The following is a 21,135-nucleotide window of genomic DNA, read 5'->3' on the forward strand; positions in this document are numbered from 1 at the left end:
AGGAATAAATTTTTATTAATCTGTGAAATTTTAACCCTTGGGTTAGACATTTTAAAAAATATTCTATACAATTAAATATGAGTACTCAAAATATTTCTGTTACATACCAAATTATATTGGTTGTCTTGAGGATTTAAGGACTTTGTCTTCAGGACAAAAGACTTTGTTAAAGGTCCTAACTCAATGTAGATAGGACATTTACTAGTATCTATGTACCAAATAAGACAGCAACCACCTTCATAAAGCAAAAGCAGAAAATTTAAGGGAAAGAACAAACACATAGCAGTATTATTAACATGTAACCTTGAGTCCAAGATAGGTGAAATGAATTTAAAATAAAAGATATAGAGAACTTAATAGTAAGGTATAGTTTATGGGTATATATTGAACTCTATCCTCAGGTAATTTATGTACACTTTCTTCTCAAGTGTAGAGGGAACATTCACCAGAAAACTGATATACTAAGTCAAAAAGAATCCTAAGAAAGTTCCATAAAGTAGAAACAACACATAAAAACAATTTTCAACCATAATACAATAAAGATAGAAATGTGAATAACAAAAAATTCAAAGTCCTGTCTACTTACAATGTAAACATTCTTTGAAATGACTTTTAAGGTGAAAGGAAGAAAACAAAATTGCTGCTTCTATTTTCTACAACTTAGATGAAATGGTTAATTACATAGGAAAATCCCCTTTACCAGAATTATTATCACAGAAGAGATAAATAGACTTCTATCTATGAGAGGAGATAGCTTAAACAAGCCCCCCCTTTTTTTATGTAGGAAAAATTACCAAAAAGCTCAACAAAACACCAGCCCAGAAAATTTAAAAGTTATATTTCACCAAACCTAAGGTTAGCCAGTTTTAATGCTCCATAAATTTTTCCAGAACATAATAAAGTGTCATTATTTTAACATGAGTATGAAACTAGATACCTAGATAAAAATCTCATAAAGATAGTTAACACATATAACAGTCTCCTATCAGTTCAAAAATGTCAAAGTTCTGTGCTACAGTAAGAAAATAAAATGTCAGAATTCTGTGCTACGATAGGAAAATGATTGATGTCATGTTCAAATGAGGTTGTTCCAGTAATGCAAGAATGGTTCTGGTTTAGGATATCCATTAATATAATTCACCTTTTAATCCAAGGAGGAACAAAAAAGTTCATCTCCACTGATGCTGAAAAGACCTTTGGCAAAATTCAGCATGTGTTCATGATAAAAAATAATAATAATAAAGGAATTGATGCGAGGTGCCTTGGTGGCTCAGTCTTAAGCGTCTGCCTTTGGCTCAGGTCATGATCCCAGAGTCCTGGAATCAAGCCCATTATCAGGCTCTCTGCTCTGTGGGAAGCCTGCTTCTCCCTCTCCCACTCCCCCTGCTTGTGATCCCTCTCTCGCTGCATCTGTCTCTGTCAAATAAATAAATAAAATCTTAAAAAAAAAAAGAATTGATGCATATTTCTTTAATAAAACACATATACCCTATTTTTTTCAATACAGAATAACATTTAATGTGGAAACACTGGCCACATTCCCATTAAAACTGGAACAAGACAGGACTGTTCTCAGTTCCCACTATTTAACATTGTGTTAGAAGTTTGGACAATTAGACGAGAGAACTGCTTTAGATTCATACAAATTGGAAAAGAAAAAAATACAACTAGTTCTCTTTGCAGATGATAATAGAAAACCAAGAGTATTGATAATAATACCAACTTAAACAGTAAAAGAATTCAGCACAGTGTCAAGATACATAAAATGAACAATCAGTGACTTTCATATACACATAATGAGATGATATAATAGCATTTACAGTAGCAAAAAACCCACCACAATATTTTGGAATAAACATACAAATAACTTCAGTTTTCCCTAAATTAATATGTAAATTTCATATGATCCCTTATAGTTCTTCCCCCACCCACCACTTTTCCTTGGAGATAAAATATGGAATACAAATATGAAGAATAGATTTTTTTTTAAAGTCCTGGCACTGGGTCTTCCAGGTATTAAAACCTCTGTAATTAAAATTGTAGTACTGTTGCCCAAATGGACAAGCAGTCATTGAGAAATAGACTCAGATACCCAGGGAAATTGTCATATGATGCAGGCAGGTGGCATTACAAATAGTGGGGGAAAATGATGGATTGTTTAATCAATTGTCTTAGGACAACTGGAAAATCAATTGGAAAAAGGTAAAATTAGATCTGTACCTCATGTGTACTTGAATAAATTTCAAACTGGATAAGAGATTTAAATACAAAATAAGGTAACCGTGTACATACTCTGGAAGGAAGTATCAGTGAATTCTTTTGTAAGTCATATAGGGTAAAGGCTTTCTCTGTTATTTAAAATCTGGATGAGATAAAATATTGACTACTTTTAAGAGTCATTTAAATAAAAATATAATAATAATTTGCCCAGTAAGAAAATTCCATAGTCAAAGTTGGGAGACAAAAAACAAACTGGGAGGAAATATTTGTGAGCTGTATCACAAAGAGTTAATCTCTATAGTGTAAGTTTTTAAAATTAAGAGGGGGAGAAAAGATCAGACATCCAATAAAAAAATTTGACAAAAGGCATGAACAGAGTATTACACACAGAAAAATAAGACATCTAAATGGCCCTCGAACTGGAAATTAAAGCAATAGTGAGTTATCATTTCTCTTCTCTTAGATTGGCCAAAATTCAAAAGCCTTACAGCACTCTGTTAGGGTACCTATAAAACAATTACTTTCATCCATTGCTGTGAGAAGTACAAAATGATACACTTCCTACAAGGAGTATAAAGCAATATCTATTAGAACTACGTATGTATTTACCCTTTCATCCAGTAATCTCACTTTTTGGAATTTACCTGAAGGTATTTATTTAACAACATGCACAAAATTAGTTATTTCAGCGTTACTTATAACAGCAAAATATTAGAAATCATTTGCATGTTCATCCATTGGAGACATGTAGACAATTTTGTGGTAGAAACATACAGTGGACAGACATGGAACTAGAGAATGAAGAACAAAGAACATCTCTGTGAACTGAGAATGATTAAAATTCCTGTGTGTGTGTGTTTTTCTTTTTAAGATTTATTTTTTGAGAGAGCAGGGGAAGAGCAGAGGGAAAGGGAGAGTGTATCTCAAGCAGACACCCCACTGAGTGGAACCGGATGTGGGTCTTGATTGAGATCAAGACCCTGAGATCATGACCTGAATTGAAATCAAGATTTGGACGGTTAACCAACTAAGCCACCCAGGCACCCCCTGGGTATATATTTTTAAGTAGAAAAAGCAAGAGGAAAAATTATACTGCCTATTGTATATAGTATGTTCACTTTTAAGAAGGAAGAGGGAAAATATGTATGAATCTATTTTTACACACAGAAAAGGATAAACTAGAAACTAATGATTGGTTACTTTGGGAGTAGTGGAAAATAAGTGAAACTTATTTGTCTTATATAGTTTTGACTTTTGAAATATGTTAACTTTTTACAATTTTTTTTTGGAGGGCTTTGTGTAGAGGGAGAGGGAGAGCGAGAATCTTAAGCATTAAAAATTAATAAAATCAGCAAGGATGGGGGAGTGAACCCTGTGATTGAGTACAAACAACAAAAAACCCAAACCTAATTGTGTATCATATTGATACTACAGAACACAGGAAAAAATTACATAACTAACCTACTGCTCTGACCCACTCTCAATGGGACATATTTTAAGAATTAGGGGTGCCTGGGTGGCTCAGTGGGTTAAGCCTCTGCCTTCGGCTCAGGTCATGATCTTGGGGTCCTGGGATCGAGCCCCACATCGTGCTCTCTGCTCAGCAGGGAGCCTGCTTCCCCCTCTCCCTCTGTCTCTTTGCCTACTTGTGATCTCTCTCTCTGTCAAATAAATAAATAAAATCTTTAAAAAAATTAACATTTTTCAGCAGCAGTATTGGTGTAGTAATTCTGAGTTTTTGCTGTTGGATAAAGGTTAAAAACTATGGACTGGGGGAAGACAAAGAACAATGTTATGTTATTAGAGCTATATATGAATTCGTGATTTAAATATATACACACATATGTGTGTGTAAAATGCTTACACGTATGGTATTTACTAGCTTTGCCTACTGTAAGATTCTAGAAGCAGTGACACCACAGTAGCAATGACCACACTTAGCATCCAGACGTTGATGTCTCAGTAGTACTCCCTACCACAAAAAGGAAAAATAGGACATTTGTGGTATTGGTTGATTCTAAGTTAGGGACAGGAAAAATAGAAGGTGGACATGGAGTATATTCTTATATGCTAAAAAATAAGGAAGTCCCCACAAACAGGAGATACATCAAAAGGATACAAGGACCAACTTGAAGGGGTCTCCACTGGCTAAATTTGGAAAAAATTGTACATTAAAATGAATAACGAAGGCATGGATAACAAGATAACATTGGATAACAAGAAACAATCCATGAGTCCATGGTGATAAAAATAAAAGATAAGGGTCTTCTCTTCATAGAAGAGAAGGCACTTTTTTAAAAGAATGCTACATAAAAATAGAGAATGAATAATGGAATTTAAAAATTACTATTTTGCAGTCACTAGTGTAACAGTTGATTCTGACAGGAATCATCAGTCATGCTAAAACCATTGAGGAATGTTGAATGTTGGCAAACAGGATAATTCCATTAAAGTATTACTCCACAGATTATTATTACAAAGGAGAAAAGGTAACTTCACAATGGAGACATTTGTTGGGTATCACCTTAAAGCAAGTGATGGATGACATCACTGATGATGAAGGATCAGGCAGCTAGCTAAAGACAAAGCATAAGCTGATTCCCTGCATACGCCCCCCTCCCCACACACACACTCCTGGGTCGGATACCTGTGACATTCATCCAGGAAGCTCCCAACTGTCTTCATACTAATGCCTTGCTAGAAGGAAAAGCAACCTTAACTTGACAGTGGCATCTGGTATCCTGGGAGTCTTCTTTAACATATGAAAATCCTTTTGAAAATCTCTCTTTTCCTTACCTCCCCCAACTTCCAAGTATATAATCAGCCACCCCTTCAACCCTGGTGTGGCAGCTCTTTCTGCCCATGGGTCTCGTCCCGTGCTTTAATAAAACCACCATTTTGTTTTATTTTGTTTTTGATACTTATTCATTCACTTTATTTACTTTCACAATTCAAAGGCAAGCAGATGTTCTGAAAACAAAACAAAACTAAAACCAGCATAACATTGAAACAATGGATGGAGAATTCCACAGGAATGGATATTAATATGAAATTGTTGGGTGTTAAGTGGTCAGACTATGTGGAACTGAGCATGGGGTGGGTGAAAAATGGCTCTTTTTCAGGAAGATTTTACTTCCTCTGACTATGAAAAAAATCAGCATACTTATTGGAGGAAGTGGAATAACGACTGCTGAAAACCACCATTTTGTACCAAAGATGTCTCAAGAATTCTTTCTTGGTCATTGGCTCTGGACCTCACCCTACCGAACCTTACTTATATTCCAAAACCCCACCAACTGATACTGGGACTAACTGATACTCCGAGGAAGCAAATCACCTATGATTCTATTTCTGTAAAACATTATTAATCTGAATTTAAATGATAAGGAATGTAACCCAAATTGTGGAGCATGCTAGAAACTAAATGTCATGAAAGGAAAAAAAAAGAGAGCTGGAGACACGTGACAGTCAAATACAACATGTGATTCTTGATTGCATTCTGAGATTGGGGAGAAAAAAAACTATAAAGGACATAATTGGGAAAGTTAAAGGCATTATTGTTTGTGTTAAATTTCTTGAAAGGGATAATGACATTATAGTTATACATGGTAATATTCTTTATTATCCAGGTATTTCAGGTTAAGGATTCATGACATCTGCAAATGCTTTACCCCTAAATAACTTCTATGTAAAGCAAATGATAAAAAATGTCAACATTAGTTGAATGTATAGAGGTAAAATTTTGTGGCAGTACATTGTACTCTTCTTTAAATTTTTCTATAGATCGAAATGTTTTGAAGTAAAATACTTGGGAAAAATAAAAGGCAAGGGCAAAAACTATGTTCCATAAATGGTTCTATAGGACTTTGCTTCCCTTTTTACCTTTCATTATACCATTATCTGTAGTAATATAATTCTTGACATTAAATGATACCAGTGTACATGAGTTCTTGTTCTATAAAGTACTAAACCAGTGTTAATTGTTGTTAATGTAGCTATCAACCATGGAGAGAAGGGAAATGGGGTTGGGAAAAGATTACCAAAATGCCACCATCCTGTCCTTTAAAACATTTTATTGTATTAGTGACTTACGTATTCCACATTGGTGATCTCATAATTGAGACAACCCAATCAGTATTCTTAGAATGATTTCAGGAGCAACTATTCCTTTTCGGTAAACAATGGCATTATATGCTATCAGTGTGGGAGACTACTGAACAAACGCGTGAATACAAGGAAGTTGGAATCAGTCTGTCGCCTTTGATTAACATCTCTCTTTATATGCAAAATATGCTCATCTTTGTCCAAGACCTTCAAAGGTCTTACTGTTATTACAGTATCATCTCACAGTACTCAGTAACAGGTGCAAACAATGTTCTTTGGGTGCAGCTCTTTAAGGACAGCATTTCAAGTACAGTTCATCTTGATCTGTAGACCTTTGAAAATAAAAAGACAAGCTACTTGCCCACACACACCCCACATAGAGTGGTAGGACAGGCGTAGGGTATTCAGAATTGGGGAAAGGGGTACACACAGAAGTCACCATTCATAGCTAATCTGAAATCCAGCTGAGCAAAAGTTGTTAATTCTTTGATTAGATCTTAAGGTCTAAGAATAATTATTTATGGATCTTGGATCTGTCATGTTCTGCTCTCTGAGTTATCCCTCCTTTCTGTTTTTTTTTTTTAATTGAGATGTAATTCACATATTGTGAAATTAACTTTTTAAAAAATATACGATTTAGTGGGTTTTAGTGTACTCATTCACCAAGTTTTACAACCACCACTGCTATCTGATTCCGGAACATTTTCATCATCCTAAAAAAGAAACCTGTTAGCAGATAAGCAAGCACTCACTCCTCATCCTTTTCCTATCCTCCCCCGGGTTCTGGCAACTACTAAATCTACTGTCTGTCTTTATAGATTTGCCTGTTTTAGACATTTCATAAATGGAATCATACAATGTGCAGCCTTCAGTTAGCATATTTTCAAGGTTCATTCTCACAGTGTGTGTCAGTTCTTCATTCCTTTTTATAATTGAATAATACTCTGTTGTATGGATATATGACATTTTATCTATGTATTCACCAGTTCATGTTCATTTGTGTTGTTTCTACTTGTTGGTTGTTATGAATAATGCTACCGTGAACATTCATGCACTCATTTTTGCTTGGACTTATGTTTTCAGTTTTCTTGGTTATATGCCTTGGAGTAGAATTTGCTGGATCATATGTTTACATTTTTGAAAAATTGCCAGTGTGTTTTCCAAAGAGGCTATACCATTTTGCATTCTCACCAGCAGTGGTTGAGGGTTCAGATTTCTTTACATCCTCATGAGCACTTTTTCTGCATTTTTTTATCATAATGCTCTTTTTGGGTATGAAATGGTAGCTCATTGTGGTTTTGATTTTCATTTCCCTCATGAGCAATGATGTTAAGCATCTTTTTCATGTGTTTATTGGCTATTAGTAATTTATTTGCAAAAATCATTCACCAGTTTTTATTTGGAGATTTTTTTTTTAATTGTTGATTTGTAAGAAGAGGTCTTTCTATACTGTGGCACTGGACTTTTATCAGACATGACTTATAAATATTAATACCCATTGTTTGGACTGTCTTCTCACTTCTTGATAGTGTATTTGAAGTACAAAGGTTTTTAATTTTGATCAAATCCAGTATATTTATCTTTTTCTTTTGTTGCTTGTGCTTTTGGTATCATATGTAAGGAATTGTCACCTTAATCCAAAGTTATGAAGATTTACACATATGTTTTCTTCTAAGATTTTTATGGTTTTAGCTCCTGTATTTAGGTCTTTGATACATTTTCAGTTAATTATTATATATTGTATGAGGTAGAGATCCAGCTTCATTTTGTATGTAAATATCCAGTTGTCCCAGCACTGTTGTTGAAAAGACTATTCTTTCCCCCATTGAATGGTCTAGGTACTGATATCAAAAATAAATTGACTATCAATGGAAAGGCTTATTTGGGGGCTCAGTTCTACTACATTCATCTATATGTCTAACTTTATGCTGATAACTTGTCTTGATTATTGCACTTTATAGTAATTTTAAAAATCAGGATGTGCTAACCCTTCAATTTAGTTCTTCTTTTTCAATATTTTTTTTTTTTTTCTGTTCTGAATTCCTTACATTCCCATATGATTTTTAGATCAACTTGCCAATTTCTACAAAAATGCCAGCTAGGATTTTGATGGGGATTGTGCTGAATCTCTTTGGGGAGTATTAACCATCTTAACAATATTACATCTTCCAGTTCATGAACACTAGATGTATTTCTATTTGTTTGGGTTGTTTTTAAGTTTCATCATTTTTAGCATACAGTTTTTTCATTGTTTTGTTTCGTGTGATCCTGTTGTAAATGGAATTTTTTTCTTTTATCATTTTGGAATTGTTTAGTACCATTGTATAGAAGTAAAATGGATATTTGTTTATTGATATTTGATCTGTAGCCTTCCTAAACTTAATCATTAGCTCTAAAATTTATTTTGTTTGGATTCCTTAGAAATTTCTATACGTAAGATTGTTATGATTCACTGTTTTGTACACCTGCAACTAATATAACACTGTATGTTAATTATAGTGGAATTAAAGTAAAAAATTTTTTTTAAAGATTGTTACATACAAACAGAGCCTTAATTCTATCTTTCCAATCTAAATGCCTTTTATTTCTTTTTCTTGCCTAATTGCCCTGCCTAGAACCTCCAGTATATGTTGGCTAGAAGTGGTGAGAACATATATTCTTGTCTTGTTCCTGATCTTAGGTGGAAAGTTTTCTTTCACTATTAAATGTGATGTTACGTGTGAATTTTTCATTGGCCCTCTTTCTTAAATTGAGGCAGTTTTCTTCTATTCCTGGTTTGTTCGGTGTTTTTAGCATGAAAGCTTGCAGGATTTTCTCAAGTGCTTTTCTATATCTATGAAGATTTGGCTTTTGTCTTTTATTAATGTTTTATTATAATGATTGGTCTTTATATGTTGAACTGACCTTACATTCTTGGGGTAGATTCTTGGTGTATAGTTATTTTTATGTGTTGCTAGATTCTGTTTGATAGTATTTTATTTAGGATTTTTGTGTCTCTTCATAATGGTTAGTTTTCATTTGGCATGGTAGTTTTCTTTTCATGTGATTTCCTCGTCTAGTTTGATATAATGCTAATATTGCTATCATAGAATGAATTGGGAAGTGTTTCTTCCTCATCTATTTCTTAGAGTTTACGAAGGGTTTGGTGTTAATTTTTTAAAAATCTAATAGAATTTCCTCATAAATCTGTCTCTGAGCTTTTCATTGTGACAAGTATTTTAATCATTATTTCAATTTTTTTTAATAGGTCTATTTACATTTTGTTACATCCTTCAGTCAGTTTGGTAGTTTATCTTTCTAGAATTTAGCCATTTCATCTAGAATATGTAATTTGTTTTTTTTTTCTTTTTTAAAATTTTATTATTTTATTTTGATTCCAGTATAGTTAACATACAATGTTACATGCGTTAGGATATCTAATTTGTTGGCATATGATTTTTTATAGTATTTTCTGGTTCTGTTTTGTGTTTCTTTAAGGTTAGTGGTGATGTCTCTTTCATTCCTGATTGTAGCAACTTAAATCTTCTCTAGCTTTTTTCTTGGCCAGTCTAGCTAAAGGTTTGTGAATTTGTTGATTTTTTTCAAACCAACTTTTACTTTCATTGAGCTTCTCTGTTGTTTTTCTATTCTTTATGTTTTTTGATTCTTTTTTTTTTTTTCTGCTACAACATTTTATATATTTCCTCCTTTTTGCTTGTTTTGGGTTTAGTTTTCAATTCATTTTCTCTCAGGGCGCATAGGTTAATGGTTTGTTGGTTTGAATTAAAAAAAAAAAAAATGTGTGTTTACAGCTACAAATTGCCCTCCAAGTGCTGCTGTAGCTGCATCTTATACCATTTGGTATGTTCTGTTTTCCTTTTTATTAAACTTTTAGTATTTTCTCATGTTCTTTGTGACCCAATCTTTTACTCAGTAGGTGTTTGGGAATATGTGGGGGTTTTTTTGTTTTTGTTTTTGTTTTTACATTTGTATGTTTCCCATATTTCCTTTTATTACTTGTTTTATTCCTTTGATTTTGGAGACCGTACCTTTTATGTTTTTCACCTTTTTTTGTGTGTGGCCTGCCATATGGTCTGTCTTGGAGAATTTCTACATGTATTTTTTTAAAAATTATTAACACATAATATATTATTTGTTTCAGGGGTACAGGTCTGTGATTCATCAGTCTTACACAATACACAGTGCTCACCATAACACATACCCTCCCCAGTGTCCATCACCCAGCCACCCCATTCATCCTAGCCCCCTCCCCTCCAGCAACCCTCAGTTTGTTTCCTAAGATTAAGAGTCTCTTACGGTTTATCTCCCTATCTGGTTTTGTCTTATCTCATTTTTCTCCTCTCTTCCCCTATGATCCTCTGCCTTGGTCCTCAAATTGCACATATCAGTGAGATCATATGATAATTGTCTTTCTGTCATTGACTTATTTCACTTAGCTTAATACCCTCTAGTTCTATCCATGTCATTGCAAATGGCGAGATTTCATTTTTTGATGGCTGAGTAATACTCTGTTATATATACATACCACATTTTCTTTATCTATTCATCTGTCAGTGGACATCTGGGCTCTTTCCATAGTTTGGCTATTATGGACATTGATGCTATAAACATTGGGGTGCAGGTGCCACTTTGAATTACTACATTTGTATCTTTGGGGTAAATACCCAGTAGTGTAATTCCTGGGTCATAGGGTTCTACATGCATTTGACAAAAATATGTATTCTGCTGTTTTGAGATGGAGTGCTGCATATGTTTGTTAGTGTTGTTGAAGTCTTCTGTTTGTTGTTCTTCTTTCTGGATTTTCTATCCATTATTGCAAGTGGTTTAGGGATGCCTGGGTGGCTCAGTCAGTGAAGTGTACCACTCTTGATTTTGGCTAAAGTCATGTTCTCGAGGTTGTGAGATTGAGCCCTGAGTAGGTATCTGTGCTCAGTGTAGAGTCTATTTGGGATTTTCTCTCTCCCTCTACCACTCCCCCCATTTGTGCAAGCTCTCTAAATAAATAGGTAGATAGATAGATATATTTTACAGTGGCTTTTTTGAATAGTTTCCAACTGTTAATATTGAATGTTTCCTTTCTCCTTTAATTCTGTTATTTCTTCATGTATTTTGGGGCTCTGTTCTTAGGTCCATATATGTTTATAAATATTAGATCTTCTTAAGAGATTGAATCTTTATTATTATAAAGTGACCTTCTCTGTTTTTATTGACAATTTTTGTTTTAGAATAGATTTTGCCTGATATTAGTAGAATCGCCCCAGCTTCCTTTTGGTTATGTTTTCATAATGTCTTTTTTTTCCCTGATCCTGTTTCTTTCTTTCTTTTTTTTTTTTTTAATTATTTTATTTTTTAAAGATTTTTATTTATTTATTTGACAGAGAGAGATCACAAGCAGGCAGAGAGGCAGGCGGAGAGAGAGGAGGAAGCAGGCTCCCTGCTGAGCAGAGAGCCCGATGTGGGGCTCGATCCCAGGACCCTGAGACCACGACCTGAGCCGAAGGCAGCGGCTTAACCCACTGAGCCACCCAGGCGCCCCCCTTATCCTGTTTCTTTCAACATATGTGAACCTTTGAATTTAAAGTGTCTCTTTTGAGGGAGGTATGTAGCAATACAAACCTTTCTCAAGAAACAAGAAAGATCTCAAATACACTACTTAAACTTAGACCTAAAGGACCTGGAGAACAGCAAATAAAGCCTAAACCTAGAAGAGAATTAATAAAGATGCAGAAATCAATGAAATAGAAACCAAAAGAACAGAACAGATCAACGAAACTAGGAGCTGGTTCCTTGAAAGAATTAATTGATAACCCCCCTGGCCAGACTTATCAAAAAAAAAAGCGGGGGGAGGACCCAAATAAATAAAATCATGAATGAAAGATGGGTGATCACAACCAACACCTAAGAAATACACCTATAAGAACATACTAGGAGCAACTATATGCCAATATATTACACAATCTGGAAGAAATAGATGCATTACTAGAGATGTATAAACTACCAAAACTGAAACAGAAAGAAATAGAAAACCTGAACAGACCCATAGCCAGCAAGGAAATTGAAGCAGTAATCAAAAATCTCCCAACAAACAAGAACCCAGGGCTGGATGGCTTCCCAGGGGAATTCTGTCAAACATTTAAAGAATTAATACCTGATCTTTTAAAGCTGTTTCAAAAAAGCAAAATGGAAAGAAAACTTCCAAACTTTATGAGGCCAGCATTACCTTGATCCCAAAAGCAGAAAAAGATCCCACCAAAAAGGAGAACGTGGATGAACATGGATGCAAGAATTTTCACCAAGATACTGGCCAGTAGGATCCAACAGTACATTAAAAGGAGTATTTACCACAACCAAATGAGATTTATTTCTGGGATGCAAGGATGGTTCAACATTCACAAATCAATCAACGTGATATATCACATCAGTAAAAGAAAGGACAAGAATCATATGATCCTCTTAATTGATGCAGGAAAAACATTTGACAAAGTATATCATCCTTTCTTGATTAAAACTCTTCACAGGGTAGGGATAGAAGGAGCATACCTCAACTATCATAAAAGCCATATACTAAAAGCCCACAGCAAATATCATTCTGAATGGAGAAAACTGAGAGCTTTCCCCCTAAGGTCAGGAACAACACCACTGTTGTTCCGCATAGTATTAGAAGTCCTAGCCTCAGTAATCAGACAATAAAAAGAAATAAAAGGCATCTGAATCAGCAAAGAAGAAGTCAAACTCTCACTCGTCATAGATTACATGATACTCTATGTGGAATACCCCAAAGACTCCACCCCAAAATTGCTAGAACTCATGCAGGAATTCAGAAAAGTGGGAGGATACAAAATCAGTGCACAGAAATCAGCTGCATTTCTATACACTAACAATGAGATGGAAGAAAGAGAAACTAGAGAGTCATTTACATTTACATTTACAGTCATTCCCATTACAGTCATTCCCAATACAGTAAGATACCTAGGAATAAGCCTAACCAAAGAGTCAAAGGATCTGTACTCTGGAAACTATAGAACACTCATGATAGAAGACACAAAGAAATGGAAAAATGTTCCATGCTCATGGATTGGAAGAATAAATATTGTTAAAATGTGTATGCTGTCGGGACGCCTGGGTGGCTCAGTTGGTTGGACGACTGCCTTCGGCTCAGGTCATGATCCCGGGGTCCTGGGATCGAGTCCCACATTGGGCTCCCAGCTCCATTGGGAGTCTGCTTCTCCCTCTGACCTTCTCCTCGCTCATGTTTTCTCTCACTGTCTCTTTCTCAAATAAATAAATAAAATCTTTAAAAAAAAAATGTGTATGCTGTCTAGAGCAATCTATACATTCAATGTAACCCCTATCAAAATATCAGCAACTTTTTTCACAGAGCTGGAACAAATAATCCTAAAATTTGTACGGAACCCGAGGACTCCCTAAATAGCCAAATGAATGTTGAAAAGGAAAACCAGAGCTGGTGGTATCACAATGCCAGACTCCAAGCTCTATTATAAAGCTTTAATCATCAGGGTGCCTGGTTGGATCACTCCGTTAAGTGTCTGCCTTCGGCTCAGCCATGATCCTGGGGTCCTGGGGTCAAGCCCCACATCGGGCTCCTTGCTCAGCAAGAAACTTGCTTCTCCCTCTCCTCTGCCTGCTGCTCCCCCCATTTGTGCTCACTTGCTGTCTGTGTCAAATAAATAAAATCTTAAAAAAAAAACAAACCCAAAGCTTTAATCAATAAGACAGTATGGTACTGGCACAAAAACAGACACATAGATAAATGGAACAGAATAGAGAACCCAGAACTGGACCTTCAAACTCTACAGTCAACCAGTCTTCAACAAAGCAGGAAAGAATATCCAATAGAAAAAAGACCATCTTCTCAACAAATCATGTTGGGAAAATTGGACAGCCATATACAGAAAAATGAAACTGGACTGTTTTCTTATACCATGCACAGTAATAGACTCAAAATGGATGAGACCTCAGTCTGAGACAGGAATCCATCAAAATCCTAGAGCAGAACACAGGGAACAACCTCTTCAACCTCAGCTGCAGCAGCTTCTTGCTAGACACGTCTCCAAAGGCAAGGGGCAAAAATGAGCTATTGGGACTTCATAAAGATAAAAAAACCTTTGCACAGCAAAGGAGTCAACCAAACCAAAAGACAGCTGACAGGATGGGAGAGGGTATTTGCAAATGTCTTATTAGATAAAAGGGTAGTATCCAAAATCTGTAAAGAACTTATCAAACTCAACACCCAAAGAACAAATAATCCAATCGAGAAATGGGCAGAAGACATGAACAGATATTTCTCCAAAGAAGACCTACAAATGGCCAACAGACACATGAAGAAATGCTCAACATCACTTGGCATCAGGAAAGCATAAATCAAAACCGCAATGAAATACCCCAGACAGAATGGCTAAAATTAACCACTCAGGAAACAAAAGATGTTGGTGAGGATGTGGAGTAAGGTGAGCCCTTTCACACTGTTGGTGGGAATGCAAGCTGGTGCACCCACTCTGGAAAACAGTATGGAGGTTCCTCAAAAAGTTAAAAATAGAGCTACCCTATGACCCAGTAATTACACTACTGGGTATATACCCCAAAGACACAAATGTAGTGATCTGAAGGGATATCTGTACCCCAATATTCATAGCAGCAGTGTTGACAATAGCCAAATTATGGAAAGAGCCCAGATGTCCATCAACAGATGAATGGATAAAGATGTGATATGCATGTATGTACAGTAGAATATTACTCAGCCATCAATAAAATCTTGCCATTTGCAACAATGTGAATGCAACTAGAGTGTATTATGCTAAGTGAAGTAAGTCAGAGAAAGACAATTATATGATTTCACTCATATGTGGAATTTAGGAAACAAAACAAGTCTTCTTCAGGCAGCAGCTGTGGCAGGTTAAGAGGATCCAGTGCAGCAGGAGATTCACCGGAAATGGGTGAACTGGGAATACATTGAGGTCATCACCACAGAGTCAAGAAAATCACAGACGTTCTCAACTTGTTCGATATGTCTTGTTGTTAAAGACTTGCAAAATTTGGGGCACCTGGGTGGCTCAGTGGGTTAAAGCCTCTGCCTTTGGCTCAGGTCATGATCCCAGGGTCCTGGAATTGAGCCCCACATCGGGCACTCTGCTCAGCGGGGAGCCTGCTTCCTCCTCTCTCTCTCTGCCTACTTGTGATCCCTGTCTGTTAAATAAATAAATAAATAAAATCTTAAAAAAAAAAAAGACTTGCAACACTAAATAAGAAATTGACAGCCCTCGAAGGGAGAACAGAGTACATTGAAGCACAGTGACAAAAGGTGAGACCCTCACCTAGAACTATGCCATGCTGCTGCTAGGAAGTTGCTTTACAGAACACATTCTGCTTTCAGGACTTGCTCTTTGTCTTTGGTTTCTATTTGATTAAGATGCATCTAAATGTGGCTTTCTTTGAGTTTATCCTACTTGGAGTTTGTTGAGCTTCTTGGATATGTAGATAAAAGTTTTTCATCAAATTTGAGACATTGTCATTTCTTCAGCTATCTTTTGTGCCTCTTTCCTCTCCTTCTAGGACTACCATTGTGAATGTTGGTGCACTTGATGGTATTCCACAGGTTTCTGAGACTGTTTATTTTCTTTCTTCCTCCCCTCCCATACCTTCTCCTCACCTACCTACCTTCTTTGCCCTGGGACAGGCTTCCTCAACAGTAGGGAAGGAGGATGGGAATAAAGCAATTTAAAACAGTATACAGCTTACTATTCTTACTGAGATTTAGCCAATATTCTTGAATAGACACTTCCTGAAATGATTTGGTTAACTACGGAGTCCTTCAGTATAAAGGAATGACACCACTCCCCCCCCCACACACACACAAATAAAATTAAAAATCCACATGAGTCCCATGACATTATTGAGAAAGTCAAATCTGGGAAAAAAAAAAAAATTTTTTTTTTTTTTAAGCTGTTTTCCTGGCTATTTCTCTGATTTGGTCTTAATCCAACCTTTCTTAATTTTAGCCTCACTTCCTATCTGTGCATCTGAAAAATTTCAAAATAATTAAGACCTAATTTCTTTTTGTTTAACAGTTCTTCCTTTAGTCTGTCTCCTTTCTTAAATTTTACTGTAATCAGCACAAAGAAACCAGAGGGCACTTTGCTTTGCTTAGAAATTTCCCTAGATAGATTACCCCATTTATTAGGCACATTTTCTGCTTTCCAAGTTACTGCACATAGCAGTAAAACTTTACTGCACACAACATAAAACTTTCTGCCTCTACAAAATAAGTATATTCTTTCCTCCACTTTCCAGTAACATTTACCTCATTGTCTTACAAATCCTCACCCTACACATCTTATCAAAAACCATGAAGCTCCTATTAACAACTTAAGGTACTTTTTTGGCTTACAGTGTTAATTTTCTCCAAAGCCCACTGCTTGGTTCTAAAGCCAACCCTACGTTTTAGATTTTTATTACAATAACATCCCACTAACATATAACAAAATCTTTATTATTTATTATTACTTTTTAGTAAATTGTCCCCCAAACTTAGCAGTTTAAAACAAACATTTATTATCTCATATTTTCCCTGAGCTGGGAATCTCACAGAGTAGCATAGCTGGATATTTGGCTGCTCCGAGGAGGTCAGCTAGGATTACAGTCATCTGGGATTTCATTGATCTGGAATATCTTCTTTCAAGTTCACTCACTGGTTGTTTGCAGGGGACTTCAGTTCCTCTCCATGTTAGGCTCTCCATAGAGCTTCTAACAGTGTGGCCTCCTCCAGAGTGAGTGATAAGTGATATTGAAGAACAGAGTAGGGGATGGCGGAGGGAGGTAACAGCAAATAGTAACAGTCAAGAGTATCCAAGATAGAACCCACATTCTTTTATAATTTGATCTTAGAAGTGACAGACTTCTTTAGTATGCTGTCAATCACCCATGCCACCACAGATATAACATGGAAGGGGCTACACAACAGAATGAAGCCAGAAGGTTGAAATCATTGAGGACTATCTTGAAACTATTACAAAAAGCTTGTTAAAACTTTTGAATTAGTTAGGTTTGAAAAATTAAGAAGGCAAAAAATAAGTTATTTCTGTCGTCTTGGGGACAGTAGACACTATTTCCACGTGGCAGCATTCTCTCTTCCAGCCAAATACTTATTACTTGCTTGACCTTTGGAAACATTACAATTCCTGGTCTGTATCTCTAGTTAACTCCTTTGCTTTTTTATGGTTATGACAGCTTGTAGACATAATCTAGAAGGCTCACTAGCTAATCAGCAGCATTTTTTGTCTCTTTGTCTTTCTCTTTTCTTAATTAATAAACATACACTTATTTCCCAATATAAAGGGCTAAAAACTGAGTACATGAAAAAACAAAAAATAGAGTGGCACAATGTATTCTGCTTTAAACTTTTTAAACTTAGCTCTAAACTCAACCCTAAAGTTGTAGCCCCAGTCTGATGATATGAATCCAAGTATGTTTCTGTTCTTTTTTGGTAAATTTAATTATTTTGAATTTATAAGTTGACATTCAATAAATTATAGCAAAGTTAAAATACCTAGAAGTAAATCTAATACCTCCTTTTAACCCATAATACAAAGCAAAATTATGTTTAGAAAAAGATGGAGAAGAATGTTCACAGAAGCCTTCAAAGATGCCTGGAGGTAATAATCAAGAAATTATTTTAAAAAGTGGGACTTCTTATATACAACATGGAAATTTCTTGTTTTGGTAATCTGCGTCATTTAGGGTACTTGTGCTAATACTATCTATTCTGGACCAAAAAGTATCAAAAGTACTTAGAAGTTAGGTCCTTTGTATTTTCCCAATTAGCTAGTAGTTTTATATTAATCTAGTTAATATTTTTACTTATTTGGCATTTTGTGACTTAAATAAAATATAACTGCTCAGTCTACATCTTAATGGCTAATGTTTCCTAGACTGTTAAAATGCCAAGTACAGGAATTTAGTATTTTATCTACATTCTTACATAATCTTAAAATATTCTGTGAGCAGGCCCTATTATGATTATGATTTTGAATGTTCTGTTATCATTTCCATTTTTATGAACAGAGAAACTAAAACTTAGAAGGGATATGTAACTACCCTAAGTTCATAAGGATGGCTAAGATTCCAGCATATAGCTAAGTCCTTTTCCAGTACATAAGAACAATAGTGCCTCTCTTCCCTACGGGATTCTAAAGGAAGAATAAATGTGAAGGCTAAAATACTACATTTTTTTTTTTTTTTGCCCATAGTTTCTTCTCTCAGATGTTTTTTCAGAATTCAAACTTTTTTGCTTTTGAAAGAGGTAATATAAGGATATTTATTTTGTAACATCTCCAAAACAACATCCTGTGATCAAATATATTGATATTTCTGCAGGATCATAAATAGATTCATTTTAGCCCAGATCATATTTTGCTACCAAATTTGGAGATGGTCATGGTGGAAGTAGTTTGTTGCCTCTCCTCACCTCCAAACAGTATATGTTTTCAAACCATCTTGCATTTTAGAATCATGTATCTGTAACTGTAGATGTTAGTTGGGGAACTTGGCTGCAGATTTCTTAGACATGTGCTCCAGCTAATATTGAACTCCAAAACTAAAAAGACTTACTCCTTCAGTCTCCCTGGATCAAAGCAGGCCTATTTACATAACAGTAATCTGCATGGGTAAGAGTTAAGGTATTTAAGGAACAAAGAATTAGTATCTCTAGTTTCACTTCTAAAAGGAAGAGGTATGGAGCCTAATCACATCTGCATAGTCATCCTTCCCAGTTTAGCAATAGTTCTGCCTCTGAAGGAGCAGAGTAAATAAAAGGATTGAAGTGAGGCCAGAAGTGTGTGTGTGAAGAAGCCACCACCACCCACCTTCCTCAAATACCAAAACTCCTTTTCACCATTATTGTTTACAAGTTGTCCGTCCTTATTCTACACTTCTTATATAAAATCATTAATTGTCAGAGCTCTTGTACAAGTTTCAAGCAGAAGTGTGTATCACTACTGACCTTCATTATAGTTGTAGCTGATCAAGATGTTTTGGGGTCAAGGATTGATTAAGACCCTCAACAATGGTATTGCTGTTTTTATAGGAGAGTCTTAGTAGATGCATGCTGAAATATTAAGGAGTGAAATAATATAATTCTCCACTGTACTTTCAGTGGTTGTGCAAATAAAGTTTAAAAAGTGAATGTGAAAGAATACTAACAATTCTTGAATCTTGGTAGATGCTGCCTGTATCACTTTATTTTCTTTATTTTTTCTTTATGATTGAAATTTCTCAATATAATTTTGAAGAAAGGAAAATTTTTGATGATGACATTTGGGTTATATATGGAATACAGATTTGACAGAATGGAACAATTTAATGGTAATAAATAGTTATAAGAGTATATGTTTTATAAAGAGTTACAAGAGTTTATAAGAGTTTTGTTTAATAGCTAATGCATATAATTACTTTATATATTAAGTTACACATTGCTTAGTTACAATTTATATTCACATTCTAAGTGTTTTAAACCCTGAAAATAAGCTGTTCTGCTTCTATGTCTAATTCTTTGTCTGTATTTTAGTTTGAGACTGAAAATGTTTGGTCTTTTTTATTGTTGTTGTCTTTCGAAGATTTTGTTTATTTAATTATTTGAGATGATGTGGGTGCCTGTGGTGGGAGGGGGAAAGGGAGAGAAAGAGGGAGAATCTCAAGTGGACTACACGTTTAGCAGGGAGCCCCCTTCTTGGGGATTCATCTCACAACCCTGAGATCATGACCTGAGTCAAAATCAAGAGTGGGATACTCAACTGAGCCATGCAGGGGCCCTGGAAAACGTTTGTTTTTAAGAAATGATTAAATATACCAAGTTTGGTTGATGTAATACTAATTAAATCTACAAGGTTTCTGTTACTAAGTCCTAGAAGTCATTAGCATTTGTGGACTGAACTGAAGACTTCTGAAACCATTAATTTTTAATAAAAATAAGTTTAAGTATTGATATTTTCCATTTCTCTTTTTTAACACCTATCATGTTTATTTCTTCCCTAGATCTTCCTCAGAACTGTGATCCTAACATTCCCTTAGTTGCTCAGGAATTAATGAAAAAGATGATACGTCAGTTTGCAATTGAGTATATTTCAAAAAGTGGTAAAATTCAAGAAAATAGAAATGGTTCAATTGGACCAAGTCTAATATGTAAAAGTATCCAAATGAATCAAGCAGAAAACTCCCTTCAGGAAGAGCAGGAAGGCCCCTTAGACCTCACTGTGAATCGAATGCAAGAACAAAATACTCAGCAAGGTAAGATTTTGTGTGTGTGTAATTCATAATTTTATGTTTTAATATTTAATATACATAAAACCTTATATTCATAAAAAAATTTATTTTAGAAGTAATTTTACTTGCAGTTAGCCTATGTGATATGAACTAGAGAGAAGTGCTGAATTTTATATTTGACTTTGTTTACAGAAGAGGAAATTTGGGTTGCTCTTGGTTTCTTTTCACAATAAAATGTATGGTGAGAGAATCTTCACAAGCGGCTTAAAAGCAAAGAATACAACAATGAGAGACTATGGACTCTGAAAAACAATCTTAAGGGTTTGAAGAGGTGGGGGGTGGGAGGTTGGGGGAACCAGGTGGTGGGTATTAGAGAGGGCACGGATTGCATGGAGCACTGGGTGTGTTACAAAAACAATGAATACTGTTATGCTGAAAATAAATTTAAAAAATGATAAAAAAAAGCAATACAAATAAAGAGATGTATAAATTATTTTTAAAATGTTACAGCTAGGAACACTAAGCACTTACTATTCA

The 21,135-nt window shown here is 35.2% G+C and overlaps 1 protein-coding gene and 1 pseudogene across 16 annotated transcripts in view; both read left to right on the plus strand.

Annotated features, from left to right (window-relative positions):
- LCORL (ligand dependent nuclear receptor corepressor like) overlaps positions 1-21,135 on the plus strand; it is a 156,960-nt gene that overhangs the window by 79,602 nt on the left and 56,223 nt on the right. For 14 of the 16 annotated variants that reach the window (XM_032854326.1, XM_032854293.1, XM_032854276.1 and 11 more), the window contains one exon: positions 20,371-20,622. The exons of 1 other annotated variant lie outside the window; for it this stretch is intronic. In XM_032854326.1, the coding sequence (XP_032710217.1) occupies positions 20,371-20,622 (252 nt within the window). Of the gene's footprint in view, positions 1-20,370; positions 20,623-21,135 lie in introns of those variants that run through there. One more of the 16 variants, XM_032854407.1, reaches the window with a different exon arrangement.
- LOC116871306 lies at positions 15,186-15,660 on the plus strand (annotated as a pseudogene).

The sequence above is a fragment of the Lontra canadensis genome, unplaced genomic scaffold (genome assembly GCF_010015895.1).
Source record: "Lontra canadensis isolate GAN:19392208 unplaced genomic scaffold, GSC_riverotter_1.0 scaffold1, whole genome shotgun sequence".
Lineage (NCBI taxonomy): Eukaryota > Metazoa > Chordata > Mammalia > Carnivora > Mustelidae > Lontra > Lontra canadensis.